The 22,049-nt window shown below is 47.0% G+C and overlaps 2 protein-coding genes across 4 annotated transcripts in view; both read right to left on the minus strand.

The window, feature by feature from the left end:
- Window positions 1-9,423, minus strand: part of ATP9A (ATPase phospholipid transporting 9A) — a 174,773-nt gene extending 165,350 nt beyond the window's left edge. The window contains exon 1 of one of the 3 annotated variants that reach the window (XM_084854164.1): window positions 8,581-8,853. In XM_084854164.1, coding sequence (XP_084710290.1) covers window positions 8,581-8,648 — 68 coding nt within the window. In that variant the 5' untranslated portion in view covers window positions 8,649-8,853. Of the gene's footprint in view, window positions 1-8,580; window positions 8,865-9,012 lie in introns of those variants that run through there. The other 2 variants (XM_084854165.1, XM_084854163.1) reach the window with 2 other exon arrangements.
- A 12,123-nt stretch (window positions 9,424-21,546) lies between these two features.
- The window catches only part of SALL4 (spalt like transcription factor 4), a 30,720-nt gene continuing 30,217 nt past the window's right edge, over window positions 21,547-22,049 (minus strand). The window contains exon 4 of the mRNA XM_084854166.1: window positions 21,547-21,981. Coding sequence (XP_084710292.1) covers window positions 21,547-21,981 — 435 coding nt within the window. The remainder of the gene's footprint in view (window positions 21,982-22,049) is intronic.

The raw sequence follows: 22,049 nt of genomic DNA on the forward strand, positions 1-22,049 counted from the left end.
GGCTTGGTCTAATACAGGGGTAGGCAATCTACTGCCCTCCAGATGTTTTGGACTACAATTCACATAAGCCCTAGCCAGCACAACCAATGGTGGGGGTTACGGGAGTTGTAGTCCAAGAACATCTGGAGGGCACCAAGTTGTCTACCCTTGGTCTAATATATTACGCTGCCTTACACTGAGTCAGGTCGTTGGTCCATCTAGTCCACTACCTCCTACTCCAACGAGCCATGGCCCCCAGACAGAGGCCTTCCCTAACCCTCCTGCTGGAATTCTTTCACTGGGAGATTCCAGGGACTGAACCTAGGACCTTGCACATGCCAGTCATGTGCTCTCTACCACTGAGCTCTGGTCCTTTGCTTAATGTGCCTCTCCTGGAATCTCACAAATAGTTCTTAGGCATGTATTATTCATTAGAATATAAGGCCTACAAAAGTGTTTCCCAAAACTGTTGCTGTGCTCTTGGAAGCTTTGTAGAGCCTCATTACACTACTGGCAGCCTGACAGAAAACAGTCCGTAAAAGCCATAAAGCACACAGTGGAAACATGGCAGCCCAAATTATACAGGGGAAGTCCGATTTTGAAATGAGGGGCTGTAAACACTGTAGCTGCATTCAAAATGAAGACCAACTGCCAGGGCTGTTTGCCCCAAGTCTTGCCTGTCCAAATCTGTAAGCCCGATCAAGCCAAACAGAACTTACCAGCCATATATTTTGGCTTGGCAGGGCACTGATAAACCTGCTGCTTGATCTGGACTACCAGAACAGGAAGACTTTCAAGGATTCTATTCCTTCTCCTACCTGCTTCTCAGATTTTCCCCCTCTCAACATTCCATGTCATTGAGTTATTATGGAATGGTTTGGCAGAGAATTGCCCCCTTATGATTTTCTTTCTTTTTTTTCCCCTGTGTATCTTCAAACCTCAGAATTACTCCAAGTCTGCTCATATTCCTCTCATCTGTGTGGGTGAAGCAGTTTAGGTTCCAGCTCCACAAGAAGACTCCTAGGGCACAATCCTATGCATGTTTAGACAGAGAAAAGGCCTACAACTCCCAGCATTCCCCAGCCAGCATGTGTAGGCCTTTTCTCTGTCTAAACATGCATAGGACTGCGCCCTTAATCAGTTTTCATATATATACAAGTGGGGCCCTGCAACAACATTGTTCCATTGAATGGAAACAACATGCTTCCATTCAGGGTCTCAGCCACTCCAATTTTTTTCCCTTCTTCTTTGAATTGATCAGTATTATTAGAAGTAGTGATATATAAATACATAATATAACTCTGGGAATAAATCAAATAAATAAAGAGTGACAGACATACATACATATCGAAAGAGAGAGAGAAGATACAGATAGTGCCTGAGGAACTATGGACGGAGGTCCGTAACACTGTTCAGGAGGCAGCAACGAAATCCATCCCAAAGAAAAAGAAATGCAAGAAAGCAAAGTGGCTGTCTGATGAGGCTTTACAAGTAGCTCACGAAAGAAGGGAAGCGAAAAGCAAGGGAGAAAGGGGAAGATATACCCAACTGAATGCAGAGTTCCAGAGAATAGCAAGGAGAGACAAGAAGGCCTTCTTAAATGAACAATGCAAAGAAATCGAGGAAAACAACAGAATGGGGAAGACTAGAGATCTCTTCAAGAAAATTGGAGATCTCAAGGGAACGTTTTGTGCAAAGACGGGCATGATAAAGGACAAAGAAGGCAGGGACCTAACAGAAGCAGATGAGATTAAGAAGAGGTGGCAAGAATACACAGAAGAACTATACAGGAAAGATCTGAATGTCCCTGATAGCCATGATAGTGCGGTCACTGAACTTGAGCCGGACATCCTAGAGAGTGAAGTCAAGTGGGCCTTAGGAAGCATTAGTAACAACAAAGCTAGAGGAGATGACAGTATTCCAGCCGAGCTATTTAAAATCCTAAAAGATGATGCTGTTAAAGTGCTGCATTCAATATGCCAACAAATCTGGAACACTCAACAGTGGCCACAAGACTGGAAAAGGTCAGTTTACATTCCAATTCCAAAGAAGGGCAACGCCAAAGAGTGTTCAAACTACCGCACCATTGCGCTCATTTCACATGCCAGCAAGGTGATGCTCAAAATCCTACAAGCTAGGCTTCAGCAGTATGCGAACCGAGAACTACCGGAAGTACAAGCTGGGTTTAGAAGAGGCAGAGGAACTAGAGATCAAATCGCCAACATTCGCTGCATCATGGAGAAAGCAAGAGAATTCCAGAAAAAGTCTATTTCTGCTTCATTGACTACGCTAAAGCCTTTGATTGTGTGGATCACAACAAACTGTGGCAAATTCTGAAAGTGATGGGAGTACCAGACCACCTTACCTGTCTCCTGAGAAACCTGTACGAGGGTCAAGAAGCAACAGTCAGAACCAGACATGGAACAACCGATTGGTTCCAAATTGGGAAAGGAGTACGACAAGGCTGCATATTGTCACCCTGCTTATTTAACTTATATGCAGAGTACATCATGAGAAATGCCGGGTTGGAGGAATCAGAGGTCGGAATTAAGATTGCTGGGAGAATTATCAACAACCTCCGATATGCAGACGATACCACCCTAATGGCAGAAAGCGAAGAGGATCTCAAGAGCCTCTTGTTGAGGGTGAAAGAGGAGAGTGCAAAAGCTGGTTTGAAACTCAACATTAAAAAAACGAAGATCATGGCATCTGGCCCCATCACTTCCTGGCATATAGAAGGGGAAGAAATGGAAGCAGTGACAGATTTTACTTTCTTGGGTTCCAAGATCACCGCAGACGGTGACTGTAGCCATGAAATTAAAAGACGCTTGCTCCTTGGGAGGAAAGCTATGGCAAACCTAGACAGCATAGTAAGAAGCAGAGACATCACCTTGCCGACAAAGGTCCGTCTAATCAAAGCTATGGTTTTCCCAGTAGTAATGTATGGCTGTGAGAGCTGGACTATAAGGAAGGCTGAGCGCCGAAGAATTGATGCTTTCGAACTGTGGTGCTGGAGAAGACTCTTACGAGTGCCCTGGACTGCAAGGAGGTCAAATCAGTCCATCCTAAAGGAAATCAACCCTGAGTGCTCATTGGAAGGACAGATAATGAAGCTGAAGCTCCAATATTTTGGCCACCTAATGCGAAGAGAAAACTCCCTGGAAAAGACCCTGATGCTGGGAAAGACTGAAGGCAAAAGGAGAAGGGGACGGCAGAGGATGAGATGGCTAGATAGCATCACGGATGCAATGAATATGAACTTGAGCACGCTCCGGGAGAGAGCGCAGGACAGGAAGGCCTGGCGTGCTATGGTCCATGGGGTCACGAAGAGTCGGACACGACTGAACGACTGAACAACAACAACAACATCTGAGAAACAACCAGTTCTACAGCCACTGCTAACTGCTATCTGCTAACATTTTGCAAAAAGAATATGTTAAGCACTAATAAATTACTCGATCCCTGTGAAGAGATCCAGCCAAAGTGAGCTCCTTTGACTTCAATGAGAGAGGGAGGGGGGAGAGAGATGATTCAGAGATAATGGGAAAACATGGCTTCCCTCTCATGAACAAGCCACAGTGAGCCCCACATTCATGCACTCCTTTCTTTCTCTTTTCTGTGCCAGAAGAGATCTGAGAGGCGTTCCAGTTTTAAACAAACCACAGTTTCCTGTTACATCTGAACTCAGGAAACTGTGCTTTGTTTAAACTCTACTTAGTGAGAGCAAAACAGGATCACAACATGGATTCTGATCCTGGTTTGTTCACCAGTTAGAGTTTAAACAAACCTGCGTTTAGACACAATGGGGAACTGTGGTTTGTTTAAAACTGGAAGTGGAAACTTCTGATCTCCTCCTCTGATGCATGAAAGAGGAAAGGTGAGGCAGAGCTCAAGACCCCAAGGCTTGCTGTGGCTTATTCACATAACAGGAGATCATAGTTTCCCCCAGAGAGCCCATGTGGTGTAGTGGTTAGAGTATTGGACTGGGACTCAGGAGATCCAGGTTCTACTCCCCATTCAGCCATGGAGCTCACTAGGTGACTTGGGGAAGTAACTGACTCAGCCTAATCTACCTCACAGGGTTGTTCTGAGGATAAAATACAGGGAATCATGTGAGCTGCCTTGGGTTCCTTGCAAGAGGGGGGGAAAGACAAGCTATAAATGTAATAATGAATCAATAAAGCCAGGCCAGAGTCAAGCATGAGCAATGTGATGGCGCAAATGAATGAATAAATAAACCTGCTTAACTCTTTCACTGAAATCAACAAGGACTTAATAGAGCTAAACTTTATTTATTTATAGCCTGCTTTTCCTTCTAGAAGCTCGGAGAAACTTACATAGGAATCCAATGCAATCTCCCATCTCTACACACTGACCAGAATAAAGTCTCCTTAGCTTTAACAAATGTAATGACCCAGGCATGCATCTTCAGACTATTATTTCATTGAATCGTGTTCTAGTGAACAAGGTGTTGGATTTAGGATGAGCGCATAAATATCAGTTCAACGATCACCTATAGCCTGAACTGAGATTAGGGATTTTTTTTGTCACACTACAGGTGCTGAATAACTTATCAATGCCAGGTTGCTTATCAACACACTGAACAGACACTGTGATTATACATCAAAGTTTTAATGTAATTATTATTGCCTGTATTTCTGGCAGTTAATTCTCCTCCAACCTCACTGATAACTTTTTCTTCTCCCTGCACCAGGCTTCCCCAAACTAGTGCCCTCCAGATGTTTTAGAGTACAATTAGGGATCTCAGAGAAATCTGCAATGGAATCAAATGAGTTCAGATTTCTATGAATCCGTCCCACCGATTCTACATTGGACCAATCACATGGATTCCATGGACTTGTGGACTGGTTATTTTACCTTCCGGAATTTTATGCAAATTTCGTCATAGAAAAATATGTAAAGTAAAAAAAAAACGCCCCATAGGCTAAAGCATGAAAATGCACATGGGGGAGGATTTGCACATTTTTGCAAGAGTGAATTTGCACAAATGCGCATTTGTACAAATTCGGGAAATTGGAAAAAATCAAATTCCGTCAATGAGTGGACGATAGAATGACAAGCACCAGAGAATCCACAAAATGCAGACAGAGCAGATTTTACAACATCCATACGTTCCTAACTACAACTCTCAATATTCTTCAGCCATGCTGTCTGGCCATGCTGTCTGGGGTTGATGGGAGTTGACATCCAAAACATCTGGAGAGCACCAGGTAAGGAAAGGCTACCCTAACCCCATGTGTGTACATATCTCTGCCAACTCAGGATGACATTCCATGCATCTGATGAACTGGGCTCTGGGCCACGGATGCTTATGCCATAATAAAAGTGTCACTCCTTAAGGCTCAGGTCTCCAACCTTTTGGGACCCATGGGCGCAATGGGGAATTTGAGAAACTGCTGCGGGCATCACCATAAAATGGCTCCCATGGAGGATGCGGCTAGTCAAATAATGGCTGCCGTGGAGGCCTCGCTAGTCAAAAGTGACCAAAAGAGGTCTGGGGTGGGGGGAGAGAAATAGCGATACTAGAGTCTGGGAGGGAGCAGGAAATAGCAAGGCAAAGGGGTAGAGGGGAGAGAAAGAGCAAGGCTAGAGGCTAGAAAGGAAGAAAAAGGCAACTATCCTAACATTTTACAAGGTTTGTTGTGAACCGCCCAGAGAACTTCAGCTATGCGGCGGTATAGAAATGAAATTATATTATTATTATTATTAATAACAACAACAACATTTTCTGAAGGGGGCAGGGAGTGGAGAGCTTTGTGGGCACCGCATTGGAAACCCCTGCTTTAAGGTGTCACCAGACAGTTTGTTGTTGCTGTTTTTCCAGTCAATGACTGCAATATAAAAATCCTGTGCAAACATTCAGTGAACACATGTAAAAACAGGGGAGAGGAAAAGTCAGCACTGTATCAGTCCTGATCTCCTCACATTCAGCTGAAGGTTGAAAACAGAGCCTATGTGCACATAAACTGTATGTGCACAGACTCCCTCAGTGCAACTGGAACTCTGCGAAAGATCTACCAGATTGCAAATGAGACAGGCAGTTGTGCACATGTATGCTCTGTTTAAGGGCTGGGAAGCAGGGATAATGTATCTTAATGTATATCATAACGTATTTTAATGTATCTAATTTTCTTGTAACCCGCTTAGAGATACGTTTGAATATGGTCACTGGTATATAAATCTATTAAGTAACTAAAATAAAATAATGGACATGCTCCCGGTCTGCCCACACACACGTTCACTGAACAGCAGCACAGGGCTCTAGTGGTGACTTTCACATGTGAAACCACCGTCACTGGACAAACAGACAAGAGTTTTCATCTTCAGTCGATCAATCAATCAATAAGGGAAGCAGTTTGCACATCTGGTGCTGAACTATGTGTTCAAAAATGTCATATGACGCTCATGGATTTTCTATGAGTTTACAATTCACCTCTTTTGACCATTCCGCCTTCTCATGAGCAGAAGCAGAATAATTAGTTATGCAAACTAATGAAATACATGCAAATTTCATGTGTGTATGAAACAGGGGTGACCAGGGAGCATTTCTAGGTAGGTGCAGGAATGGTTCTGCACTCCTCCCCTCACATGTTTTCACCCTCCACTTGCCTTACATGGCAAACATGGATCTGGAACATGCATTTGACAAGGCAACCACTCATATTGCCCTTATAAAAAAAACCAGGTGCCTCATAGCTGGCACAGAAGGTGTTTCACTCACTACTGACAAAGTACAGCCAGACTTTTTACATTTGAAACCAAAGACTATAATGAGCAGGATTCCAGGTGTGCTACACAATAGAGAGGGAAAGGAGGAGGAAGAAAGGACCAGGGGAGAAAAAGGCAGTTTCATCTCCAGCTTCACCAGTAGTTTTGAAGGTACCAAGCACAAATCTCCAAATTGCGATCTGGCAACTTTAGGAGGCCGTCTAGACTGGAAGGCATGGCTTCTGTACCGGTATAATCTCCTACAATTCCCTTTTCAGAAACTGACCTCTTTAAGCACCACTCTTAAAAGAAAAAAGTCCATTTGGATAACCCCTTCAGATGTAACAGCTTCCCCACAACTAGCATTCCCTAGAAGCATGACTCTGGGAAGTGCTCCTAATTCATGCCGGTGACTGAAGGGAACAACCCGCCCAAGGTCTGTTCCTTTGTGCCAAGGGGTAGAAAAAGGATCTGGACGCGTCCACGGGTTGCTCATAACAGCTGATGATGGACAAGCACAACAGCATTTTGTTCACACAGCAGCCAACCCTGGGAAACCCAGGAGCAGGATGTGAGTGCAACAGTACCCTCCTGCCCATGTCCCCCAGCAACTGGTGTACACAGGCATACTGCCCCTGATACTGGAGGGAGAATATAGCCATCAGGACTAGTAGCCATCGACAGCCTACTCCTCCAGGAATTTTCCCAGTCCCCTTTTAAAGCCATCCCAGTTGGTGGCCCCTAGCTTCATTTCTGGCCTCTCAAACAAGAGGGCTCTGTATCCCCCCCCCCCCGTGTGACCAGCACAATGGAAGCGGCGGGCGCAAACACGCCAACTGGAGACGCGGTGTGCGTTCAGAAGAGCTCGCCTCCTGCCCCGATCTCGGTTTCCTTTCCCCGGGCCTGAGGACAGAGCGCATAAGAAAGCTGGCACCGGCAGCGGCAGCGGCAGCCTCCCCTCCGCCTTCCTTTTCCCGTCCAGGTTTCTCGAGGGCTGGAATGACAGCCTCCGCCTGGGCGTGCCATCTACAATGGCGTCAGGATCAACCTGTCAGCTCCTGCTGCCGGCGCGCCCTCCCCTCCGCCCCAGCCCCCTCCAAGGGGTGGACCGACCCCCCTCCCGCGCCCCCTCAAAGCCCCCGCTGGAAAAGGAGCCTCCTGCCCTTCTCCCAGAAGGGTGCGTCATCCACGGGTTCATGTTTCTCCTAACGAGCAGGGGAGCCCCTTCCTCGCCCCCAAATGCCGATGGACATGGGGCTGTCTCCGATGCCCAGGGCTTTTCTAACATCCTTGCCGCAGAAGAGGGGTCGAACTGGATTTCCCATTTCCTTTTTTTTTTTCTTTTCCCCTCCAGGGGTGCGGGTGGGAGGAAGACAAATCCGGAAAGACAAAAGGCAAGCCCACTCGGCCAACGGGCCCGGAGGGGGTGGGGCAATCAGCGACGGGGAAGGGGAGCTCCGAGGCGCGGAGGAGAAAAAAGGAGCGCGCAGCTGCCGGGGGCTGGGGGGAGGAATCTCCGATCCTTCCGCGCGACCCACGCCAATGCCCGACCATCGCGGATCGCGGCGTCCGGCTGGCGCCAGAACCGGCTGGCTCGAGTACGAGCCAGGCTGCCGCCGCCGCCGCCCCTGAAACCGAAAGGAGGGCCGGGACGCGGCATCCGCGTTTGTCCCCGAGAGCGCCACGGGCGGGAGGCGCCGGGGAGAGAAAGCCCGGGGTGCCTCCCTCCGGCGCCGAGAACGGGCGCAGGGGCGCGGGGGAGCCCCGGCAGGGGTCCCAGGAGAGGCGCGCGGCGGGAGGGCGAGGCCCAGCTGCGGCCAGGGCCCCGAGGCGGGCAGGGACGGGGCCCGGCGGGCGGCGCGGCCGGCTTACCCGCCGCGGTGCTTGTCGTCCATGCGCTTCTTCTGCCTCACCGGCTGCAAGGGGATGTTATCGGTCATGGCCGCGGCAGCCGGGCTGGGCGCAGCCGCAGGCGGGGAGGAGCAGCGCGCGGGAGGCTCGGCTTCTGCCAGCCCAGCCCAGCCTCGCCCGGCCCGGCCCGGCCGCTCCGCGCTCTGATGACAGCCCGCCGCCGCGGACCGACGGGCGGGCTGGGGGCTGGCTGGGCGGCGACGCGCAGGTAACGTGGCCGCTCACGCCGCCCCCGGTTCTCCCCCTCCCCTCCCCGCGCCGTAGCCCACCCATTGGGCGGCGTGGCTGCGCCTCCCCACCTCTTGGCCGACGCTGCCTCGCCCCGTCCCTCGCCGCAGACCCTGCCGCCCGCCGGCCCGCTCCCCAGAGCCCTCTCTCCCCGCCGGGGCTCACCTCCCAGGTAAGGCTGCCGCTCTCCTTTCCAAGCGCCCGAGCATCGCTCTCGATCGGCCGTGGCAGCCGCGGCCCACCCGCCGGACAGAGTTGCTCGCTGTCCAGCCTTGGCAGCGGTCGCGAAGCCGCGTTTCCTCCTTCCGCCCGTCGGGGGAGCTTTCAGACGAGACGTCGCTGCTCCTGGCCGGCCTCCAAACTCACCAGTTCTGTCTCTTCTCCCCTGGGGAGTGGGGAGGAGAGGTCCCCTGGTGCCCTTTCAGGCGTTTTGAACTACGACTCCCAACAGCTCCCGCCAGCGTGGCCAATAGCCAGGCATTATGGAAGGTGGGTGTCGGCACCAGCTTGCCTACCCCTCATCTAGAGTGTTCAGATGACCCTGAGGCAAAAATCAATCCGTAGGCTCCTTGGTATGTGTGCCTCTGTCGTATTGTGAGAACATTTTATGTAGCAGAATCACGCCGAACCCTCAGAAGTTGCAAGACTGAGCTCTGCTGTACATGTATTGGCCCACATGAAACAAATCGGGCAGGGCCAATGCCGAGCGTTGGGGGCCCTTTGGCAGAGGCCTGAGTGCATCCGTTTCCTGAGTGGGCCCACTTCCTCCTTGCTGTTGTCTCACCACTAGCCATTCACTTGCCCTCTTCCTTTGGGCCCAAGCTGTAAACCAGACCCAGAAGGAGCAGGCAAGGCAAGCCAGGTCTGCTGCTCCTTGCTCCATCCCCTGCTCGTGCTCCGAGGGGTCAGGTGAACCAGCAGCGACAACAAGGAGGAGGAGGAGGAGGCCAGGATGCTCCAGGGATTGGCAGTTCCGAGGGTGAGGGGCTCAACAAACGCCCAGTGATGCCAACCCATCACAACGGCCTTGGATGTGCTTGGGAGCCTTGGCGTTAGGAGCCCTTTGATATGAGATGCCTAATCCAAATAACCCCTAATGACTCTTCTTCCATATGAGGTCTGCCTCCGCCCACTGATACCATCGGCTCATCTTTTTCTTGCCCATCTCACCACTCATCCTAGGAGAGACTTTCCCTTAAAGTCCACCCATTGCCTCCTAACTGCCCTCAGCCACCTCTCCCCTTCATTGTCCAATTGTTTTCCCCAGACGACTGGATACAAACTAGATTATAATATCGTCCTCTCCTTTCCCTGAACTAATCTCTGTTGCCCCCGTGTGTGTAGACAGGGAAGCTGGGCGATAGCTTTTATTGGACCCATTTGGCTGGGCCCTCGCTCTGCAGCATATTTAGTGTAATGATTAATGCAGCCCTGCCCTTAGTTCCGTAATCTGGAGTCTTTCCAGATGTGTCCTGATGAGATAAATAGTCCTCCAACAGATGACACAAAGAAGAGGGAAGAGCTATGGGCCGAGAATAATCTGCTTTCTCAAATGTGACCAGGCACATTCCTAATAAGGGGATGGGAGTGGGGAGGTGAAGAGAGGAAAAGATTCCTTAAGTAAACATGAGCACCTAGTTTATGGAGTCAATGAGCGCAACGCCAGGGCCACAGCCAAACCATGACACATGACTACATTTTACACTCTCCTGCCCACTCAAAGTGACATTGAAGAGGTCTTGGTTCACAGATCAAAGAACAATGGGATGGTGACAGTTTTTCAGCCCATTTCTTTCAGCAATGAAAGAACAGGAACTCTATACTTGAGGGCTACAGTTAGGCCACTTAGATCACATTTTAGACCAAAATCAATTGGATTTAATTAGTATTTATTACATCTGTATTGCATCCTTTCCCCAAGAGTACAGAGAGGCATAAACTTGAGGTTATCCCACTTGATTCTCCATCTTAATAACAGATCGGGCCAACATATTTGACTTCTGCTTACCTTCTGCACATTTCAGGTGGACGTTGTGCACACATGAAAGTTTGCAACTCCGCCAGGAGACACTCAGTGTCTCCTGGCCTAGGTGGTGTAGGTAAGATTCAGTGACGCTACTTGTGAGTCGCTTTGCATAACAAACTTTCTGGCAAAGGACCTCATCAAACATGAGATCTTAATCAAACATATCTTTCAAATTATATATATAACTTTGTGGACTGGCTAGGCAGATCCAATCATGGGTGCACCATTTTCATAGGCATTGTGTATGGCAGTATCAACATCCCCTTCAGTGGGTACTTTTCCCAGCACCAACCAAGTTGTGTTGTGCCCCACTGCTATCTCCATTCTGAGGTTCTGCATCTCTGTTCTAAAGTGAGGTGAGTGGCAGCCCATGATAGGTCCTTGTCAGTTGTGGGAGTTGACTCCATGACTCTGGAGTTCCCCAACTCTGGAAGTCTCCTCAGGGAGCTTGCCTGGTGCTGAGTCTGATATCCTTTCAGAACCAGGCAAAGACATCTTTATCTGCCCAGGCCTTTTAGCATGTTCAGTTTTATTGTGTGTCTCATCTGGCTTTGAGTTTGGTTGATTGCATTTTTATTCATTGTTGCTGGCTTAGAATCTTGAGTAAACTGCTTGGGAAGACCTTTGGCCTGCAAACCAGCATTTAAGGCTTTGTGGCGGCCGATGGCTTTAAGCAATAAAGTTCCTGTTGTTATAAAGCCTTGGGCTGTAATCCTTTATTTATTTATTATTAACATTTATATACTGCCTTATCTGCTGCAAAGCCATTCTAGACTAGCCTGTGCCTGTTCCTCTACTTAGTAGAGGTTAAAAGCAGAGTCCCACTTGTGTGAAAGTGTGTGTTACAAGACAAATAAATGGAAAAAAGTTAGTTAAAAAATAAAATAAAATAAAATAAAAAATGGGGAAAAAATGTTAGGGGCCTTCCCCTTGACCTCCCCTGCCGAACTCCCCTGGCCAACTCCTGTTTGCTCCCCCTGTTCCCTCACTCGCTGTCTGGGAGCTTGCTTGCTTCTGTAGTCCCTGGACCAGCTGGAGCAGCTTGCTCTGCTCTGCTCTGCTCAGCTGGGAGGCGGGAAACAGTCTGAAGCTTCCCACCCACTCAGCTGCTGGGAGTACTCAGGCCACACACCCCCAATTCAGTTGGAGCTCTCAGAAGCACCTGGTGAGCTCACAGCCAATCAGAAGGATAAAGGGCAGCCCCCTGGGCTTCCTGCAGCCCACTTACCTCTTAGCCTCCATCTCCTTTGTCTCTTCAATCACTGCAACTCCCCTGGCCAACTCCTGTTTGCTCCCCCTGTTCGCTCGCTCTGGTCGCTCGCTCTCTGGGAGCTTGCTTGCTTCTGTAGTCCCTGGGCCAGCTGGAGCAGCTTGCTCTGCTCTGCTCTGCTCTGCTCAGCTGGGAGGCAGGAAACAGACATTCTGCCATCTCAGACCTCTACTTTCATTCTACCCTCATTTGGTTGCTTTTGGGTAGACTAGGTCACTGATAACCAGCTTACTAAGCAGTTACACTCAATGCTTCAGTTACTGCTTGGCAAAGAGTTAGGGTAGCCATATATCTGTCTACCCTAACTCTTTGCCAAGAGGACAGTTTTCTGTCTGAATAGCTGCCAGAGGAGTGTCGTGTAGTTGAAGGCATCCTCTATTTGAAGGGTTGCCCAGTCCAGTTCTGGTTTAAAGATAAAGATCTTCTGCACTATGGTGAAATGTAGTGTATTTCTCTTTAAATTATAATAATTATTTCTCAATTATGCAAATCACTGTCCTCTTTTGTCTTCCTGTTTGGTGATAAAAGTTCCTTTATTTTTGACAATTCATATGTGGCTGTTGTAAGGGTCCTCTGAATTCAGCCTTCACTGCTAAGGAATACAGAAGTCCTAACCAGGCATTCACTGCTACAGGTGACTGCTTCATGAACTGCATTCAATTCCTAGTAATATCCGAGGGTGATGAGGAGCGAGCTTTGTCCCAGTTTCATCTTCTTAATAAATGCACTCAGCCTATTATGTTTCACTTCCTGAGGAGAGGAAATAAAAGAATGGCTCGAAACAGATGCAGGGGCAGACTGTTCCCATGGCTTAATGGATGCAAAGGCACCAAACATCTGCACACACAATACATAACAAAATGTATGTTATGCACTTCTGCAACTGAAATACAGCCATGATCTTGGATGCCAAGACTGGAATTATTAGCAGTGTGGCAATATTATGCATGCCCTAAATCTACACATGATGCATTTATCTTTTCTCTATGTCTGAGCTCCGACAAGACGACTGCAATTAATTGGCCAGTTAATCACTACCAGACTGTAATAAGCTGTTAGCACCTGTATCTCTGATCTGCTGGGATGGCTTTGATTCCCCCCTTCCTTCTCTTCCCCTTTTTGACAAGTGGGTGATAGCGGATATCCTTTAAACATACATTAAATAAAACCCTTCATAAATCTATCAGCACATGCTAACGGAAACTACAAAAAAACTTCACACTGCAACAGGCATTTGCAGAGAGGCAGTTTGGCATCCTGGTAATAATACATCAGTGTGTTATGTGGATTTTGGAAAATACATAAGACTAGAAGAGTTTGGAGAGGATAGGTTCATAACAGTAAACGTGAAGAGAGGATGGTTAGTTACACAGAGTATTGCCATAACATTTTTTCTCAGGTTTGAATAAGTATAGCAACATTTTATCTTTGTCTTGGTGCTATACACATAAAAAGACATAACCAAATGAGGTTTGAGATGGGTGGCTATTAAGGAGAGGGCCATTTCAGTGGTGGCAGCCCTATAGAATACCCTCTCCAGAGAGGCTTGCCTGGCACTTACGTTGTGAACTTTTCAGCACCAAGTAAAGACCTTTGTATTTTCCACAGGCGTTTTAGTCCTTCAGTTTTGAAAAACCTGTGTTTGTGCTTTTTAGATCTTTGCACTGTCATTGTCCAAAGCTGTTGGTTTTACTTCAGTTTTACTCTGTAACTGTTTAAATGTACTTGTTTCTACATTATTTTATGGATTTAACATAAAACCAGAGAGCTTTCGCTATTGGGCAATATAGAAATGTAATAAATAAAATAAGGGAGCAATCCTATGGCCGCTAGACAGTGGTTATACAGCCATAAGATATCTTGTTTTCCAGGAACCGACCACGGAGCCCGCGCTCTGAGGTCGGTTCCCGGAGAACCAACCTCCCCCCACTTCCGCACTGCCTCTGAGGCAGCACAGAACAGTCTCATCCTCCGTGCTTGAAAGAGGAACGCGGAGTGGCCGAAAATGGGCGTGTCTGGGGGCGTTCCGGGCCAGGGAGGGTGGAAACGCCTGTACGACACATCCAATGTCAGCAGCCTCCTTCTCAACACAGCAGCCTCCTCCTCCGCTCAGCCCTCCCGCGGCTAGATAGCCACAATCTGCTGTCTAGCTGAAAACGTAGGGCAGGAGAAGCGTGGAGTGAATGACACCCTTCATGCTTCTCCTGCCCTGCATTGGATAGGCGGTCGCCTCTGATTTCGGAGGCGGCCGCCTATCTGGAAAGGATTGCACCCTAAAACATATTCTTGGAAAAAAGGGGCATGGCTCAATATGGTATATACCTTTCTATATGGTACAGATGAAAATAGGGACACACTTTTTAAAGATGTGTAGCTGCTCACTGCTGAAGACTTTACTCCATCTGTTGCATTAGTTCACTCTCAATTACTTGTCCTCCACTAATTGAAATTCTCCACCCTATTTGTGGATGGAGAAATTGGGACAATTTCAACGAATTTCTCCAGGGAGAGGAGAATTTCTCAACAGTTTCTCAAAGGTAGGGCTCACCATTGGCAGGCATTGAAGCACAGATTCTTTTTTCCTTTTGTGTGTGTGCTGCAATAGCATCAACTGCATCGGCAGGCTGGCCCCCATTTTGCATCCACCACAATGCAGGTGTGAGGGGGGCAGCTCCAGGAAAGAAGTGGGGCTAGTGCTGAGCCAAAATCTGCCCTCCAATTTCCTGAAAATTTTCTTCCCACATGAAGAGGCTTCCACGTTCTCCCACATTCTCAGGGTGTTTTATAATTTATTTTTGTGGTGTTTCTGAGCATACCTAGTCATCGCAAGGTTGCTGTGTGTGTGCGTGTGTTTTCTATTACACATTTCGTTGCTCTGCAGCCTCCCAGGCTGCCTGTGCTTCCTGATCTGAAAAAGCCCTATGGGAGAAATTACTTCATGATGTCTTCCCCTCTGCCATAATTGAAGTTCAGGAAGCTGAGGAGGCTACAGGCTTCCGGAGAGATGATTGTGCATTGAAAAATAGGACACTTGCACACACTCCTTGGCCTAAGTAAAGTAAGCACAAGAAAACCCAACCCAACCCATGAGAATTTCTCCAAAATTCCTTCACCATTGAATTTCTTTTCAAAAGGAATTTCTTCTCCATCAGATTGAATGAGAATGCTTGAAAAAAATGTGAGATAAATTTTCAGCACAACACTAGTATTTTTTGTTTGTTTGAGGATTATGCCAAGTTCCTGGGGCGGGGGGAACTGGTGGGCCTTTCTTCCTTGACCCACCCCTCCAAAACAATCACAGGTGAAAAAGCCTCATTGCAGCAGGGTGTGTCATAGCTATGGAGGAAAAGTCCCATAGCTCCCCAAAAACTGATGGGAAGCTCCCCCTGCCAAGACTAGTTGTAGCACAGGGGTTATACCTAGGCAGGGGGGGTTGTCTGAACCCTCCTTTAATTTCCTACAATATGGTGGTAGTTGTACCTCGGCGGATTCATCATGTGAAACAGCTGGCTGTGCAAGGCAGGGTGCCTTAGTGCTCATGTGCTTTCTATGCATGCACACGAAAGGCAAGATGCATCCATCATTTCCTCAGAGATCCGCCTTCTAAATACCCTGGGAAGGAAGCAGAACCCTGAACAATGACACTTAACCATCTTAAATAAGGCATCCCTGAACAGTCAAACATAGGTACAAAATAAGGACTGCTTTACCAGGTTCAGGTAACCGATGAGAAAGATGGTCCCAGGTAAATTGGAGCACATGAGATGGAGGGGGATTGTCCTAAATGCGCATAGCTAAGAGAAGGGGTGAAGCTACAAGAACAAGACTACATGGAGAAGAGTCCCGTCCCCCCGCCCTTGCCTATACACATTTTAGTTACTTTTAAAAGTTACATGCCAAGACTCAGGCCTGTCTTGTGTAGTGGACTGAAGCTGCAATCCAATCTTTTACCAGAGAGTGAGTCCCAGTGAACAGAATCCATAGTCTGGGCCAGTCTCAGGCCTTTTTGCTGCCTGAGGCAAAATATAAGATTCCCCACCCTGCCCTGCCCTGCCCCACCCCAATTCCACATACAGAGGCCACCAGACCGGTAGTTGAATCTTACTGCAATGCAGGCAGTGGGACAGCATCTTCTGCTAGCAAGCTAGCTTAGAGGATATCACAGGGGTCTGGAACCTCTTTCAGCCCCAGGGCCAAATTCCATTTCAGAGAAGCTCTCTGGGCCTGCATTCCAGTAACAAGCGGGGCTGAAGGCAAAGGGAGTAGGGCCAAACCCATTAAAAAAATCAACTTGTTGTAGCTGAAAACTTTTACTGCCAGTAACTAAGCCTTGAGAGAGCCATATCAACCTTTTAGAATGCAGAAAAACTGCACAACGGCCAGGAAACCACCAAATGATCAGTGGTTGGGGGAAGGGGTGGTGGGGTCACGGGACAAAGATGTCCCCTGGCCCCACAGGCCCAAAGTGCCCCACCCCTAGGATATAGGCAGGCGATGTGGCACTCACAATTCTCTCCTTCAACACCCCCAGCATCCCTCGCCCAAAATGGCCACCTCAATGCCCGACAGGAGATTCTGCTCTGCTTTACTTCTGAGTAAAGAAGTGTAGGCTAGTACTGTTAATGTTTGACTTGGACCAGGAAAAGCTAGATTCAAAGCCTCACTCAAATCTGAATTGCACCGTGTAGCCTTGGCCAACACAAGTCTTTCAACTTAAACTACTTGGAACCCAGACAGGAGACCAAGCAATATATCTAGGATTAGGGGAGAGGGGTCATTGCCCTCTTTGTCTACCACCCGCTTCCCATGATTAGTAGAATTATGGAGCTGCTGTAGCGTAATGCAGGGGTCCACGACCTTTTTGGACCCAGGGGGACATTTGGGAATTTGAGAAACTGGTGTGGGCACCACCACAAAGTGCCTAATTAATGGATCAACATTTTGGTGTCTACCTGTCGTGTCAATGGATCTTAGACTGCATCTTATTTGGCAAAACCTTTTGATTCATGTCTACTGGACACCACGTCTCTTTAATAAAGGATTGTCCAATTCAGCTCATTGCTGGCGGTGCAGTACTAATGTTAATGCTTCTTTTGAACATCTTTTGGCAATGTCCAGTAGTTGTTTCTCTGGGGTGGGATATTATTGCATGAGTAAATTTTGTACTGGAACAGTCTTTAGTATCACTAATGTACTCACTCTTTTAAATTATTTACCTCCTTCATGAAAATTAACGAATGGTCAGCATAAATTGATTCTAAGAGCCCTGTTGACAGCTGAAAGAGTGATATTACAACAGGGGAAGGATAAACATTCACCTCCTATAATGCAGCAGATTGAGGACCTTACAACACTTACAATATCTGAACAGGTGGCATATAGATAGGGCTGCATGGACAGACTCACCTCTTTCTGGGGCGCACAGGAGCTCGACAAGCCGCTGCCCCCGCCCACCGAGCTACCCCTCCTCAAAGAACCAATGACCTAGGGAGGTGGTGGGCTCTCCCACACTGGAGGCATTCAAGGCGAGGCTGGACAGCCATCTGGCAGGGATGCTCTGACTTGGATTCCTGCATTGAGCAGGGGGTTGGACTCAATGGTCTTATAGGCCCCTTCCAACCCTACTATTCTATGATTGTATGACTCCAGCAGTCAAGCCCTTGTGCGAACAAGGGCTTGACTGCCGGAGTCCTCTGAGCCAGGCATGCCCAACCGCTCTAGCCATCTCCTCTTTGCAAGGATTGGGGGGGGTGCAGCGTACAGGCCTTGTTCTGCCCCGGCCGGCTGTTAAGAGCTTGACAGTCAGTGGGGATGAGTCCTTGGTGCCTAATGCGCTCTTGCCTTCTCCTCCTTGCAAGGAGGAGATAGCAAGGTTGGTTGGGGCACATGCGGTGACAGCTGCTCCAGGCTGCTCCGAGCTGCACATCGAGCTGTGGGGCGTTTGGTGACCAGGTCCATCAGTGCCCCACAGCTTGGCAAATGGATTGGGCACAGGGGAGTCTGCCAGCCTCTCAGACCAAGCCAGGCACTCACGACATCTCTACATATAGACACCACCTTCAAATGGACACTTATTTGGATATTTGGTCCACTTTTGTTGAAGCCTATGTATAATTGCTAAAAGCTGTATGCATTTCATAGAAATCCATGTACCTGTATTAAAAATCTAGGCAGGGGCTACAAGAGAGGGGGCCTTCTCAGTGGTGGAACCCCAATTATGGAATAAACTCCCTGAAGAGGTTTTCCTGGCGCGTACGCTGTTATCTTTTTGGTGCCAAGCAAAGACTTTTCTTTTCTCCCAGGCATTTTAAAGACCTAGTTCTATGTTATTATGGCACTTTTATCTATGCCTGTGCAGTTTATTGTTTTGAATTATATTGCATTTTATCCTTTGTACTATATTGTTATATTGTTAACAGTTCTATGGCATTGTAGTTTTTTTAACTAAACCGAGAGCCAGTGTGGTGTAGTGGCAAGGGTGCTGGACTAGGAGCTGGGAGATCCGGGTTCTAGTCCCCACTCAGCCATGGAAGCTCACTGGGTGACTTTGGGCCAGTCACAGACTCTCAGCCCAACCCACCTCACAGGGTTGTTGTTGTGAGGATAAAATGGAGAGGAGGAGGATAATGTAAGCCGCCTTGGGTTCCTTGCAAGAGGAAAAAAAGGCGGGGTATAAATGCAATCAATCAATCAATCAAACTGTTTGTAATCCGCCTAGAAAACATCAGCTATTGGGTGGATTAGAAATATAGTAGTATGCTTTTATTATTTTGTATTTTGGTTTTAAATGTTTGTGGACCGCTGAGAAAGCTTTGGCTATTGGGCAGTATAGAAATGAAATAAATGAAAAGAATTTCACTCACTCACATACCTCACTCATGTAAGCTACAGCCTAGCCAAAAATCAAGGTATGGGAGGGGGCGGGGGACATACAATGGTCATGGGTAAACATTCAATTTCCTGAATGTTTCAGATTGCATGCCTGCTGACATCTCAAGAAGCAGGAGAGGTGATTGAATTAGGTTTGCGATGGGTTGAAGGTAGCACTCAAATCTGTTGCAGAATTATGGAAAATCCCCTCTATCTGCACAATCTATACGGGTTGCAGAATTTTAAATAGCCTGCGTGCAGACTTTTTCTTTTCTTTTTTTAGCCTGGAATACGTATTGTGCTGGTTATAATGCACCATGCACACTGGAAGCGTTGTAGCAATGTAATAAAAATAAAGGCTGAATGCCCCAAATGTGAAAAAAGTCATCCCAGATTTATTCTCATATCAACAGAAACGCATCAGTAGATAGTCAAAAACAAAACAACTACACAGAATTTGCTTTAAAAGTCCATACATTCACAATGCAGAAGAGGCGTGATGCTTGGGATGCACCTTTGACGTGTTCCATGTAACAAGATCCATATGACTGTAAACAGGTTGTGTTCTTACTTTACAAAGTCCAGCAGGAAAGGCACAACTTGGCAAAACTGATCCTAGCAAAACAACAACAACAACTGGACACACACAGAGAAATATAGTTCAGGTGCAACAACATTACACAAGTAAGGTTTTAAAAAAATTATTATTGAATCCACATGGTTTCATGAGCCTTCCACATGAGCAAAGCTGGACTCTGAAGTCAGAAAAAGCCACATTTTATTCAAGTCTTCTTAATATCAAATGCCTAGCTAAATTTTCCAATGTAGCATTACATCAACACACAGAGAGATCCTGCAGATGCAAGGAGAGTGGAGGCGGGAGAGACCAAACACAAAACAAACCCACGCACCCCCACATACACACACGCAACATAACATCTTCAGATACTCCTACCAGTACATCATGTTTTGTTTCAAATAGTGCACAGTAGCCTCTGCTTGGATCTCAAGTTCAATACAGTGGTTATCTTATAGAAAAATAGACACTTAGCACTACAAAAAGAACAAAATAGTAATAACAATAATAATAATAATGAGGTAGATAACTTAGAATCCAGAAGACAATCCCAGTAACCTTCATACAATACAAATGCCATCAGGGTTTTGTTTTGGTTTCCCCCCACCCCCCACCCCGGGCAAGAAAATGAAAATACACATAAAAAGTCCAAAAGAACCTTTGGGCCCCCCCAAGAATTTCTCCTGCACAAGCTCCATTGAAATGAATTGGATCTGCTGCACGTGACCAGGAATTTCATGCAGCTAAACTTCTGGGTGTATTCCACCCTGAATTTCTGAAGTGGAAATGTAGTAACAAAAGAACATGCCACCCCCCCAAAACACATACTTCATTTTAAATACAGATTTAGACAGACCCTTCTCCTAGTAGAGGAAAGAAAACCCTACAAAGATTGAAAATGCATGAGCAGAGGGAACATCTCCTCTTGCTAAGGGAACCATTTCAAAATGCAATCACCTGAGATTCCTGGCAGAACGTTTAAAAAAAAAAATTCAACCTAAGGATTTGATTCCCTTTCAACAGTATATACAAAACTTCCACCCCATGCTTGTTCCTGCTTCCTGGTGTTGAGTCTCTTCCAACTCGCCACTCCAGTTCGGCATGAGGGAAGGAACACCCCTCCCCCCCAAACACACACACTGCAATGAAAAGTCAGAATTTTGGCACGGTTACGTAGATTGTGTGTGTGTGTCCATGTAGTATTTAAATAAGCAGCAGTCATCAATACAGGGTATTTAAGATTTTATCATGGAGTGCCGGTTTCAAGAAGTAATTTTGTTTTCAAACGGCATTCTTCTGCATAAATCAGATTTGCGCCTCTCCGACAGGCTTTATAGCAATATTACATTCAAAACCACATCAAAAAAATATTCCCCACAAACAAACAAAAATAGGTACTACTCTAAAAGGGTGGCATTCTAGGACCTTTACCCGCATAATTGGTTTCCACATATCAGTCGTGAATTCCCGGAGTGCCGTGCCCCCTTCTCCCTCTTAATGACCAATAGATTTGATTCTGCTCAAAGCTGCAAACGGTTTCTACATAAGCAACAACAAAACAAAACAGACATCCACCCCCACCCCACCCAAACAAGAGAGAAGAGGTAAATGTTATAACCTTTGGAATTTCATGTTGTAAAACTTCTCCGGTTTTACACATTAAAGAAGTCACCCATGTAAGAAGTACTTTGCAAGACCCGCATCTTTCCAAAGACAGAGAAGAATCCTAAATTGGCTTCACTTTTGTTTTGCGCAAAAACAATGGCATGATTGTACTCTGGGCAACTCTTACAAAGACAACCACTGAATCATTTGCACATCAATAGGAAAATAAGGATACTTGAGGTGTAATCTCTTAAAAATATATATATTTATATATTTATATATATATATATGCTTCTATAGCTATTTCTTTAAAAAAAAATCCATTCTGCCTCCTCTCAAGTTTTCTTGTTTTTAATTAACAGCAATTTTGTTCTCTTCCATAAAGTGAGGGAATTGGCATTTTGGCACAGTGTCTGCAGCAGCGCTACTGGGCTTTTCCATCTCCACCCCAATCACAGACTGGGAACCATCCATCTTGGAGACTGTGGCAGAATTCATTGATACATTGATTGCTGGACCTCCTCCGATTGTGGTTGGAAGAGAAGGGATGCCTCCGCTCTGGATGACAGAGATCTCATTGGTTTTCATGGCCAAGCCATTACTGAGCACAGCAGCATATTGGTTCCATGCTGCAGTGTCGAGGTTGACCGACGGAGGGACAACATCCTTGGGAAACATCTCTGACGCCTTCTTCGGGTCACTGCTGAGCAGAGCCATGGGATTATCAATGGACAGTCTCCTTCCACGTCGGGCCGAATTGTTCCACATGTGAGTTCCAACATGGACCTTACAGAAAAGGAGCAGTGGAGGGGAAAGAACATCAAAATTATCTTTCCATGCATACTGATCCTGCA

Source organism: Heloderma suspectum, chromosome 4, assembly GCF_057233095.1.
Source record: "Heloderma suspectum isolate Gila_16-S chromosome 4, 16-S_ref, whole genome shotgun sequence".
Taxonomy (NCBI): Eukaryota; Metazoa; Chordata; class Lepidosauria; order Squamata; family Helodermatidae; genus Heloderma; species Heloderma suspectum.